This window comes from Osmia lignaria, chromosome 14, assembly GCF_051020975.1.
Source record: "Osmia lignaria lignaria isolate PbOS001 chromosome 14, iyOsmLign1, whole genome shotgun sequence".
NCBI classification, from domain to species: Eukaryota; Metazoa; Arthropoda; class Insecta; order Hymenoptera; family Megachilidae; genus Osmia; species Osmia lignaria.
The window spans coordinates 10,353,959-10,366,911 of NC_135045.1; the positions used below are offsets into that span (position 1 = coordinate 10,353,959).

Here is a 12,953-nt window from a genome sequence, read left to right on the forward strand (position 1 = left end):
ATTTTGGGGTATTAAGAACCCCGAAAGGCCGGTGAATATCTTTGCATACCATGAATATAGCACCCGGGGTACCAGGGACCCCGAAGCACCAGTAACTATCTCTGTATAACGACATGATATCATTTTGGGGTGTCAGGAACCCCAATGCACCTGTGACACCGTGTGCATACCGACATTTTGGCATCCGGGGTGTCAGGGACCCGAGGTACCGGTAACACTGCATACAATTTTAAACCACTGGGGTGTCAAGGACCCCAAGAAAGTAGCGAAATATAAGACCTAAAAACGAACAACTCGTGAAACTCTCTTGTTCGGATTAGTGATGGGTACGACCGAATCTAGCGTAATATAAGACCTTAAAACAAACAAATCGTGAAACTCTCTCATAAATCCATGCACGAATATCCATAGTGTCAATCCGTACCGGTATATGTTTGACAGCTCGACCCATATCCTTCGGCGGTCGCGATAAGACTGATTAGATTTGACCTCTCTATCGGTCGCGCTTGTTTCGGCGCGCGGCGCGCGCAATCAAGCATGACGTTCTGCTTCACCGGTTCCGCCGATTTAACTATTTCTATTTGATATTTGTTAATATTTGTTTAATTACTATTTTTAATTTTACAATTGTTTATTAATCAAATTATTGTTATATCTATTTAAATTGTTTACTTCTTTAATTTTCGCGCGTCATATCTCATGATACAGTTCAGGTTCTGTTTCTTACTGGGGCCGCAATATATTCTAGAAGGCGTAAGAAAACGTCGAATTTTTCCGAAGCCGCAACCTCCCATGAGGATTGCAGCAATGACTACAGATCACCGGTAAACTTTTTGTCAATTATTTGCATTACTTTTTTTTACATTGCATTGCCTTATTCGTTTCATTATTCATTATTCGTTATTCGTTTGCCAATAGCACCCGGTCACCCATCTTTGGCTAGTCATATTTTTATACTAGGGTAGAGTAGATGGCGTTCGTTCTCAAGACACGAATTCAAAACCCCTTGAACAAAGGCATGTCTATATAGTCTATATAGTCTTGTTGGATCTGTAGCTTATCTTGTCGGTTGGTTGTTGGTTGTCACTTTCGTATGTGAATGCGCAAAAGCGCGGGATGATTTGCGTCGCATACAGTGGCATTCAGAGAGAACACTTTTAATCATTTTTTGTACTTATCTTTCCCTGTTTAGATAGTATTCAGTAGTTCCACATATTATTCATGCATCAAAGTTATTTATGCTTAAAATATGTCGAAGGTAAGCTTTGAAATTATGAATAAATGCTATTATCAAGGTTAAATATCATTGCCATTGATACTTTTTAAAAATATCTGGTATTATTAAATGATGTTTGATAAAATGTGACTGTTTCATTTTTCAGGATATAAGATCCTATTTTCAGCCTGTTAAGGCAAATTCGGGTATTCCGAATGCCACCCCATCAAAGGCTAAAAAGAGAACAGTAATTTCCTCTGATGAAGATGATGAAAAATCAAAATCTCCGATTAAACAGTCCAAGGTTTTTGAATCTTATCATAATCTAATTTTTGAAGATCAAGAGATTATATTTCGTGTTCTTAAAATATAGAAATTACCAGTTCAAATTATTATTATTTAATCTAGATAATACAGCATGTAGTATTATGTGTTTTAGAAATCCAAACTATCAAAGAAGAATGTTATCGAATCCGATTCTGATTCTGAGGTAGTAGTAATTTCTCCTAGTGAGGTATTGGGTAAGACACCGGTAAGCAGACAGGAAGCACCTAAAGTAGCAAGAAAGTTACAGAGAAAGGTGATACATCAATTTTCCATTAATACATAATATAAAACGCATATTAATCTCATTGAATGTTGTAGGAAGCTAAGTGTCATAGGGATCATAAATTTGAGGATACTCTGCGACAGTTAGATGTTTCTCATATTGAAAAGAAAAATTCAAAAGAGAATAAAGTTGATAAAGGTATTGATCCATGAAAAATACAGTAAATATATTATAAACTGTCGTATTAACACATGAACTATTTATTATAGATTCTGATTTACATGAAAGTAGCACTAACAATGAAAAGAAGAAAACCACACCTGTTAAAAAGAAAGAAACACCTGAAAAGCCACAGGTAGAAAAAGATAAGGAACAAAATGAGCCGACTAAAAAACCTTCTAACAGCAGTTCCAATGAAGATATAGAACACAGTGTGCCTGAATATAGTAACAAATCTAAGCATGCAAAAAAACCTGCTAAAGGTACATCATCTGCTTTCAACCTGGAAGTAAAACGCATAGCAGTAAAAAGGAAAGCATCTCCTGAAAAGGATGTGTATGAGGAAAGAGTTGAGAAAAGAAAACATCATGCTGCAGTGTACATGCAATATCTTCAAAGAGGAGGAGCTAGAAATCCAGGATCAAAAGAAATTCCTGTTGTATGTAATAAGCATTATCTTAAATAAGAGAACTGACCTTTTGATTTATAAATTCAACAAGTATTCATGCTTTAAGATACATATTAAAATTTCAGGGTGCTGAAAATTGTCTAGCAGGATTATCTTTTGTGGTAACTGGTGTTTTGGATTCTTTAGAAAGAGAGGAAGCTGAAGAACTCATTAAAAAATATGGTGGAAGAATTGTAAGTCTACCTTCAAAGAGGACTAACTATGTCATAGTAGGCGATCAACCTGGAACTGCAAAAATAGCAAAAGTAATTTTAACTGTTAATCCGTTCAAATACTTTTAGCGTGTTATAAATCATATATTTTATTAATTGTTGGAAATACTTCTTTAGGCTAATGCGTTGAACCTGAAAACAATATCTGAAGATGATTTGTTAGAAATGATTCGTACTAGGCCTGCAGGTCAGTCTGCTGATATAATACAACCTCGTGCACGTTCAAAACATAGACAAACTCAGAAATCTACAAAATCAGATGATATGTCTCCCTCGCCAAAGAAAAGAGCAAAAATTAGTGAAACTAAAGAAACGGAAAAATTAGAACGTTCACCTCACAAAAAAGAAACTAGTGAAAAGGACGAGAAAAAACAATTAGAGAAGTCATCTCATAAAAAGGAAAATGATAGTAAACTTGAAAAAACACCATCGCCAGTTAACAAGGAACAAAATGAAACAAAAACAAGTGATGTAAAGGATGTACAAGTGAAACATATTGCACGTGATGTAAGAATTATTTAAATGTAGTATAAACAGTAACAATAGTAATAATTTTGCTAATCGTTATACTCTATTTCAGATAAATGACAATTTGTCATTGGAAGCATTGGTTGAAAAATACAGACCTAAAACTATGAAACAAATTTTAGGCCAGCAGGGAGAGAAAAGCAATGCCAAAAAGTTACACAATTGGTTAAAGAATTGGAATCACAATCAAAATGGTCGAATTAAACACAGTAAACCCAGTAAGGTTTTGAGTCTTCTGTACAATCTTAATCAATCTAAGTTTTCAACTAATTCTATTTAAATTAGGTCCTTGGGCAAAAAATGACGATGGAGCTTTCTTTAAAGCTGCTTTACTATCTGGTCCTCCTGGAATTGGGAAAACAACAACTGCTCAAGTTGTTTGTAAGGAACTAGATTTTGACCTAGTAGAATTTAATGCTTCGGATACACGAAGCAAGAAACTTTTGAAAGAAGCAGTATCAGAACTTCTGTCTAATACTTCGTTGAAAGATTATGTCACAACATGTATGTATTTATAAACGCGCCTGTTTCTAAAATGCATGAAATTTTATTAAGATATTTAACTAATATTGCCGATTAGAAACTATAAATTTCACACATCGTTTCGAACTTTACAATATTATTTGTAATGTAAATTTTAACACAATTGCACTAATATTTTAATTATTGTATATTGTAGGTGGTAAACACAATCCTACCAGTAAACGCGTTTTATTAATGGACGAGGTTGACGGAATGGCTGGTAATGAGGATCGTGGTGGTCTCCAAGAATTAATCATTTTAATCAAAAATACTGAGATCCCTATTATTTGTATCTGCAATGATCGAAATAATCTTAAAATGAGAACGCTTGCTAATTACACGTATGACCTTCGATTTCAAAAACCAAGATTCGAACAAATCAGGGTAAACAGTAATAAATTAACTGTTTGATTCGTTGTTTACTATATGTTTCTAATCGAATATATTTTATATAGGGAGCAATGAAATCAATTTGTTTTAAAGAAAACATTAATATATCAACAGAAGATCTTGATCGTTTGATTGAATCGACTAATCAAGACATTCGACAAGTTATAAATCATTTATCACTATTTGTTGGGAAAACTGCTACTCAAGAAAAATCTGAGAAACAGCATGTAAATAAAGATTTGAAATTAGGACCTTGGGACGTTGTAAGAAAAGTGTTCGACGCTGAGGAACACAAGAATATGAGTATACATGATAAAAGTGATTTATTTTTCCATGATTATAGTTTTGCACCGTTATTTATACAAGATAACTATTTAATGGTTACACCACACGCGCCAAGGTACGTATAAGAAATTTCAATAAGTAATTTTCTCGAAATATTTAATATATACAAATTTTCAGGAAATCAATAATTCGAATTCCTAAATTTTTTGTAAGAGATTTTTAAATGCATGATGTCCTGTATGTACTTAATTTAACATTAATTACATTCATTATTATTTTTTCTTTATTTTTATACAGAAATCAAACATTAGACAGAGTTGCAAAATGCGCTGAAAGTTTAGCTTTAGGAGATATAGTTGAAAAATCTATCAGAAGTAACAATAATTGGTCTCTTTTACCAGTACAAGCATGTTATTCTTCAGTTATACCTGGAACAGTAATGTCTGGTCATATTGGAGGTCAAATTAATTTTCCAGCATGGCTTGGTCGCAACTCAAAAGCTAACAAATTTGATCGGTAATATATAATATTTTTGTTTAATTTATTTTATATGTGTTGAATATTTAATAATATATTTTGTAGATTGATACAAGAGCTAACCATACATATGCGTTTGACTACTGGTGCAAGCAAGGAAGGTGTAAACTTGGATTACTTAAAACCTCTTAGAAATGCTATTACTAGGCCCTTGGTAACTGCTGGTATGGAAGGTGTAGATGCAGCAATAGACATTATGAATAAATATCATTTACTCAGGTTAATTTTTTGTTAAAGTTTGCGATATAGAAATTATACTCATTGGTGTAACTAGGCGAGCCTGGTCAGTCCCAGAAACAAAATCGTAGTTCGCCAATGATTACACTATTAAAATTTAAATGTTTATATTTCTATTATTATTAGGGAGGACTTGAATTCTTTAATAGAAGTTTCTTTATGGCCTGGTGATCGAGACCCGATGGAAGCTATAGATAGTAAGGTATGATTCAAATTTTCATAAATATTTTACTATTCTATAAAATAGTATCACTATTTACTTATAAAAATTATATCACAGGTAAAAGGTGCCTTTACGAAGACGTACAATAAAAATGCTGCACCTGTACCATATATAGTAAGTGGTATATCGAAGAAAAAAGCAACATCCGCTTTGCAAGATGAAGCTGCCTTAGTAGAAGAAGAAGAAGAAGAAGTGGCAAATTCTGATGATGATACTATTGAGACAGATAAGATGATTAAGGTAAATGAATAATTTTTTTATTATTCAAATTATATCTTTGTTAATTGCTTAAATTGTACTTTTAGGCGAAGAAGCCTACCACAACTAAGAAAACTGAATCAAAAGCTAAAAATACTAGCAATCAGCCTAGTAAACGTGGAAGGGGACGTGGAAAAGCAAAGTAATATGAATAATCTAAAACGGAATGTAACTTTTATTTAAAAATTTAGTATTTCAAAATGTGCTTATTTCACATTAGTTTTGTGCCATTTTTAATTTTTATTTGTTCGGTGTATATAAAATTAAGTTTCATGTGTTTTTTGTGTTTGTCGCGTAATTTAATTTATATCCGAACGTTTTTGTTTGTTTCGAGTAAAGGAAAGTGTTTTTACTCGATAGCGTCTGTTGTTTCAGTTGTTTCAGGCGCAAGTTCTGATCTAGTTTGTACGCATTCTAAAATCAAACAAGTTAATAGTTTATTACTTAAATTTCTAAAATTTAATAAGTTAGCATGTAATATGTACTATAAATATAGAAATAGGCTGTTACGTTTTTATACCAAGTATTATTTAAGTATATAGATATATCTGTATGTATAGATCAATGTAAATTTGTATTTTATTTTAAATACACGTACGTTTTGCTCTAGATTTCCATCCAATGTATTCATTAGTTTTCTTATTTTCCTCTGTGAGCCAATCAGTCAGTGGTTTGAAGTATTCCAGCAGACCAGCAGAATCCATGTTCCTTTGACCTGTGATTTTTTCCATCGCATCTGGCCAAGGTTTAGAGGATCCCAGTTCTAGCATGGATCTACCATAAATCCCCAAATAAATTACAATACTCTCTGATGAATTATTTACTCAGGAAAGATGAACAGATGAGCTTACTTCAACAAGTTTCCTGCTGCCTTGTTATTATAAATATCACATTGGTGCAGTGGCTTTGAGTCCGGGTTTTGTGGATCATACTGTTTCGCCTCTATACAAAGTGACTTGTGGAATTGGAATTGCACTACGAAACTCACGTAATACCTGATGTATTCTACATCAGCTACTATATGGTACTTCGCGCCTGGGTCAAAGTCGTCTTCTGAGCGATCTACCGGGGGTTCAATACCTTGAAAAACTTCGGCAAGGTCCCACCTTAAGAGTTGTAAAATCAGGATAATATATGTATGTATTTAAAGAAAGAAAAATTATCACTGGTATTCATAGTACAAATTATTTTAGTCACAGTGGGTTGTATAATCATCAACGATGTTGATTTTAAATTTAATCAAATTTATATTATTTATTGTATAATTTACTAACCAGTTGCAATTGTAATTATCTGTAGTGACTTTTCCTTGGAATACATTCCAACGCCACTTGTCCATCATGTATGCAAATGGTAAAAAGATAATTTTATCCAGTCCCTTGAGGTAAAGATGGTTGATATTCGCTTCTCTGTCAGTTGAATCGTCTTCTAACAAACTAAAGAATTTTATTCGGTTATTATTTCTCTTTCAAAGAATTTACAAGTGTTACTTTCATAGAATTTGATGAAATTCATACTTGATCTTTTTCAAATGACTTGGAGTGGATGCGCTGAGTGCTATAACATCACCGACAGCTTCGTGGAATCCAGGATTCGCACCCTCTTTATAAACGGTGGGCTGATTTTTATATTGTAAATAATATTCTACGTGACCCATTTCGTGGTGTGCGGTTAACAGATCTTCCGTATTGACCCTGGTGCATTGTTTAATCCTGAAATCTTTGCCGTCGTAAAAGTCCCAGGCGCTCGCATGGCAGATTAGTTCACGATCCTTCGGCTTCTCCAGGATGGATCTCTCCCAGAACAGATCGGGCATCGCAGTTAGGTTTATGGAAGTGAAGAAATCTTCGGCGACACGGAAGATGGTTGTTGCATTGTATCCTGAGGAATTGTAAACCATTTATTTTTACTAAGATAGATTTTATGAAAATGGCTTAGAATCTTAGGATTCTAAGATTTTGGAATTTTAGAATCTTAGATTATAAGATTTCAGAATATTAGAAACTTTAGGACTTTGGAAATTTAAAGTTTTAGAATTCTAGAATCTTAGTATCCTAGAACTTTAGAATAACAAGAGGTCAAGTCCACATTTTTAAAGGTCTAAATCCCTCAAACCCCTATTTTTAATTAATCATGTTAGTACTGAAAAAAAGCTATCAAATTGTACAGCATGATAAGAGATAAAAAGAATAGATTCACATTTCTGTAATAGAAGATTCAACTGAATGATTCTCAAGAATAATGTATCCTGGATGAATAAAGGCATGAATTATAAACTTGGCTCAATTGTGTGGAATTCTAATTAAAGCAAACCTTGTTTGACCATAGCATCAGTGACGTCTGGCAATTGTTTTCCTGGATAAGGAATTGTAAAGTCTGCAATGTTACTCCAAGCTTGGGCCCACATGTTGCCTAATAGATGTGCTGGAATAGGACCATCCTTCGAGACAATGTCTTCACCATATTTCTTGCGAAGTTCTCGTCGAACGTAGGCGTGTAATTGCAAATAGAGGGGTTTCAATTGTTGCCACAGCGCATCTGCAAATTACAAATTAACGAATTAATAATTCTCCATGATTTTAAGTTGCAATTGTACCTAATTACTAGGGATACAAATAATTAATTTTTAATCTAAAGTTTCTCTTTTCTACCTTATATTATTAATATAAGAGTAATGTTATTTGATATTTTCTTTTCATTTTTTTTTTAATTAAAACTTTAACTGTTATGATATTCAACGTGTTAGTTATTAAAAATTATATTCATTGGCATAACTAGAATTTTCTTAAGGGATGAGTCGGGCCTCTGAGAAATAAAAAAATTTTAGAATTTTCGAAGTTTAAAAATTTGACAATTTTAGGTTTCTAGAATTTAGTAAATCTGAAATTTTGAGATTCTGAAATTTTAGAATAGTGAAAGAGCCAATCCATATTTTTAGGAGGACCTGGCTCATCCTCGCACCTACCCACTTAGTTACCCTAATGTTTATATGAATGATAATTACCAATTTGTTCAGGGAAATCATCAGCTTCATAGTCTTTCATCCAGTAAGCAGCATTATCGGTGAAATTGTTCAACGTAGCAGCCATATTACTCAATTCTACGTATCTCTTGTACAATGATTTCATTTTTTCACCGGTCGCTTTTCTCCATTGGACCCAGATATACTTCAGTTCTTCAGGGTCACGGCTCTTCATCAGAATCTCCGTGAGTTCCGGCTCAAGAGCGAGATTGCATTTACTTCGATCTTTGTAATCACAGATTTTTGCGGTGGCATATATATTCTCCATATCACTTATAATTTTTTCGTACTCCTGGAACAGCTGTATCAAATTTACATTTTATTGTAACTCCCTCTTTTTATTCTAATTTTCTGTCAACACACTGACTGCCGCAATGAAAATGAAATTTTTAATTATTTTCAAATTACAATTTTTAATTTGTTACTGAATATTACATAAAATTGTTTCCCTTCCTTTCTTATTAATCATTCGGCAGTCAACGTGTTGATGCATGTAAAAAAATATAGCATTTTAGATTTATATCTAAAACTATATTAATTTATTTTGTAAGGGGACAAATTTCCATTTGCTTTATTAAACTTCTAATTTGCTAGAAATTTGTTAACTTTAATTAAATTGCTTAGAATTTAAAAAATAAAGAAAGAATTGTAATTAAAATTTGTTACGTCTTCAGGAAGAGCTGCAGTGCCCAAAACGCTGAGCTTCGAAAACTGTCTCCTGATGTTTTCATCCTTGATGTCCCTCCAAGGGAACTCGTTCACTTCCTTCCAGATAGATTTAGTGACACGCGCCGCTTCCGAGGACACGTTCAATTTTTTCGCCAAGTTTCCTGGGGTCAAGTTCGACGCATATTCCCAATCCGCCAAAGTTTGTTTGTTATTCCATTCGGCGTATAATTTGTCGACTCGGCTCAAGAATTCGGTGGCCCTTTTCTGTAGGTCATCTGACCCTTCTGCTACTTCGGTTCCATCGTTCTGTGGCGCGGGGACTCCCAACGACAATGTTACCAGAGCTGCTACCAATAATCTATAAATTTCATTATAATGTGTTTGATAATTTGATATTTTTTGGTTTATTAATTTTCAAATTCTAAATTTCAAGTTTTCAATTTGGTACCTTACGTAATTAGTATAATTAATTAATTTCAAATTTTAAGCTTTTAATATTTTACCTTAAACTTTATTAATATCTTTGTGAAATTATTTTAATAATTGTTTCAGTGAATTCTTATTTCACGTTAGAAGGCAAAAAACAAATAATAGTTCAAGAAATAGGTGAGCGAAATCGTCCTTTATCCTTTCAGATGTCCATTAAGTTTTACAGTGAAATTTAATTTTACTACTGAAGGTCTTCAATAAATATAAATGTTTTATTATACGACTGATGTGCATCACTTGATATGTAGGTAAAATACTATTTCTTTACTACTTTAAGGGTTTTAATATAATTTTCTGTGGTGAGGGACGTAAACGTGACCAAATCATGTGAAATTTGATATGTATTATAATATACAGACGTAATTGTTTTTTTTTTAAGTGTTTTTAGCAAACAATAATAGATTTAGTATGCGTAATTTTATACACTTTGACATAAATTAATGATTTTAAACAAATCAATTATTCGATTATTATACAATTAAAGTAGATGTATTTTCTACATACATGTAGATTGATAAAAAAATTAGAGGAAATTAAGGAACAATGAAAGGAGAAATCGAGCAAAGAACACACACACAACATAGATAAACGACGTACAATACGCCTACAACAATAAAAGGGGTAAATTGTAAGATAAGTGCTTGTAATGAGTGACTACGTAGTACTGTAACGTGATAAGAAGAATGATATAAATCTTGCAGAAGTTTATTTTAGAGAATTAAAAGCGTACATACATAGAAAAATGTGTATACGAAATTTCTAAACATCTAAGCATAGAATTCTATATTCATCTTTAAAATTTAATGTATATATTAAGATGTAAATTAATCATGTAAATAATGAAAATTTTTATTTTAATTTCATTCATATGAAAAAGGAAATAACTGGATAAAAAGAAGTTCATAAAGTTACACAGTCATTATTTTTAACACTTGTTCGTTTCATTTTTTAAACTATTTCAAACTCTTTAATAATAATATTGTATATAATAATATAATGTAGTATAATATTTTGTTTCAATCGTGAAATAAATTGAAAAATTATGTTAATATTTCAATATGTAATTATATTTCCAATAATCAACTGAACCAAAAAGTACTTTATAAAAAAATTACTTAAATATATTATTATTCTTTTTAGAATATTGTATAATATTTTTCTACTTAAAAGAATATTTATCGCGTAAACCATAACAGGAAACATAATAAGTTCATAGCCTAGATAAATTTCTGCTACATAGATGGAAATAACAGTAAAATATACTCTTTAAGTCGCAGAAAGAAATATAAATTATCGATACCTATTTGAAACCCAATAAAAACATGAATATAAACATATTTTTTAATTTAAAGATAACATTAAAGAAGTACTGTTTAAGAGATGATTTTTGATAATTAAAGGTAATTAATTAAAGGTTTTATCAAACTGAAAATTAATATTTATCGATTAATCATTCGTCACCTGATCTTTAAAAATGATTATCATGGAACTGATACAACATTAACATGATTTACAAACAAACTTGAAGCTTTATTTATTCTATTAATTTACATCTTTACATGTATGTATTGAATACAGACAAATATTGTTTCTAGGCAAAAATTTCAAAGATAGTCAGGACTGGATTAAAATTTCTGGGGCCTGAGGTTGTCAAACCTTCATTGACAAACTTATTGTTAGTAATAATTTAATTTTAACCTTGAGATGGTGGACCACTGAGACATAATAGACATAATTTATATTTTATAATTACAGTTGAAAAATATTAACAAAGCTCTCAATTGCAAAATATTGAGATTCATATTTAATAGATAGTAACAATTTAATTACAATCCTCGAATTATTATCCTACTAGAATATAATATAAATAATTGATATTATATAGTTAAAGATTATTAGAGCTCAACGTCTTAATCTTTCAAGTTGAAAATTATTAACAAAGCTTTCAATTACGATACAATGAAGTGTTAGGATAAAGGAACAAATAACGAAAAATAAAGCACCGTTTGATCGTCTGCTTCGTCAAGAAAGAATAAGATAAAAAGAAAAGAATAAATGGTAGCAACACATCTCAATTGCTACATGTTACAACATATTACTTTTGTCCCTGTACAACGGAGTCGGATCTTTGCAAACCCAAAGTACTTTCAAAGTTGTAATTTAATTTTTAAATTCTTATTTTCTAAAATTGATTACATACATTTTTTTTGTTTTGTTTAAAAATTTCAAAGTTTGACAGTTAATCCTCATCCATCCTATAATGATTCAATTTTTCACCCATGCCAAAGCGATCCAATCACAGAAAAAATTTACATTTTCCACCTTTTATTTATTTATTTTTCTAATTTATTTTCAATTGACAGATACATTTTCTGTACTCTATGAATTTTGAAATATATGCTCCTTCTTCTATCTAACAGTAAATTATTATTACCGTATGTATATATATACCGCCAGTTAACCGACAAACCGATTTTATTCTATTACGAAACCGAACAAGCAAAACTCTTACTCATTTCCTATAGTCACAGAAAGAAAAACTCTAAATCACTATCATTAACATTAATCGCAGCGCAGTATCAATGAAAATGAAAAATTTTGATAATGTTTCTTATTACTCACAGGCGCAGCATCTCTTCGTAAGTTGGTTGAAGTACGATGAATCAATAAGGAACAATCGACAATTATGGTCGATTAAGGAGCAACTTTCACGAACCTAACTGAATACCAATGATTTCTTATACGATCGAGAATATACACACTTGCTTGGCGAACACTCGCCGAGTGATGTCGTACAGCCTGATACGCTAACTTTTATGCAAGGTCCCCACTCTGTCCTGTGGTGTTTCCCTGACTTCGAACGACATTATTCGCGACCGAGTCTGTTGCTCGCATCGACAGATTCACTGTCTTGCATTGTAATCGGAATTTTACCCTTTGTATTTTTTATTTTATATTCCCATCACGATATGTAGCCTCTTCGAAACTGGATATAATAATATTTGAAAACGATTGGTATTTGCTCATTAGTGATATGTACAATCTCATGAAACTTAGGCTTGTATAGTTAACTCCTTCGCCTATGATTTTTTCGATAGTCAAAGCTAACTATTCATTGCTTAAATTT

The 12,953-nt window shown here is 31.8% G+C and overlaps 2 protein-coding genes across 2 annotated transcripts; one reads left to right on the forward strand and one right to left on the reverse strand.

The window, feature by feature from the left end:
* Window positions 1–1,044: 1,044 nt before the first annotated feature.
* Window positions 1,045–5,834, forward strand: Gnf1 (germ line transcription factor 1). Its single transcript, XM_034327167.2, has 16 exons — window positions 1,045–1,258; window positions 1,383–1,520; window positions 1,656–1,796; window positions 1,862–1,964; window positions 2,036–2,424; window positions 2,520–2,699; window positions 2,784–3,173; window positions 3,247–3,412; window positions 3,480–3,698; window positions 3,874–4,100; window positions 4,172–4,506; window positions 4,689–4,907; window positions 4,974–5,147; window positions 5,292–5,367; window positions 5,446–5,628; window positions 5,694–5,834. The coding sequence occupies exons 1-16, from the start codon at window positions 1,250–1,252 to the stop codon at window positions 5,790–5,792; spliced, it is 3,048 nt and encodes a 1,015-aa protein (XP_034183058.1). The 5' UTR covers window positions 1,045–1,249; the 3' UTR covers window positions 5,793–5,834.
* Window positions 5,804–12,627, reverse strand: LOC117605636 (angiotensin-converting enzyme-like). The gene is made up of 9 exons (XM_034327171.2): window positions 12,449–12,627; window positions 9,335–9,695; window positions 8,651–8,969; window positions 7,960–8,184; window positions 7,164–7,527; window positions 6,921–7,082; window positions 6,498–6,752; window positions 6,245–6,420; window positions 5,804–6,060 (listed from the first exon to the last, which is right to left on the reverse strand). Exons 1-9 carry the CDS (start codon window positions 12,457–12,459, stop codon window positions 5,996–5,998), a joined length of 1,938 nt encoding a protein of 645 aa, XP_034183062.1. The 5' UTR covers window positions 12,460–12,627; the 3' UTR covers window positions 5,804–5,995.
* Window positions 12,628–12,953: the final 326 nt, after the last annotated feature.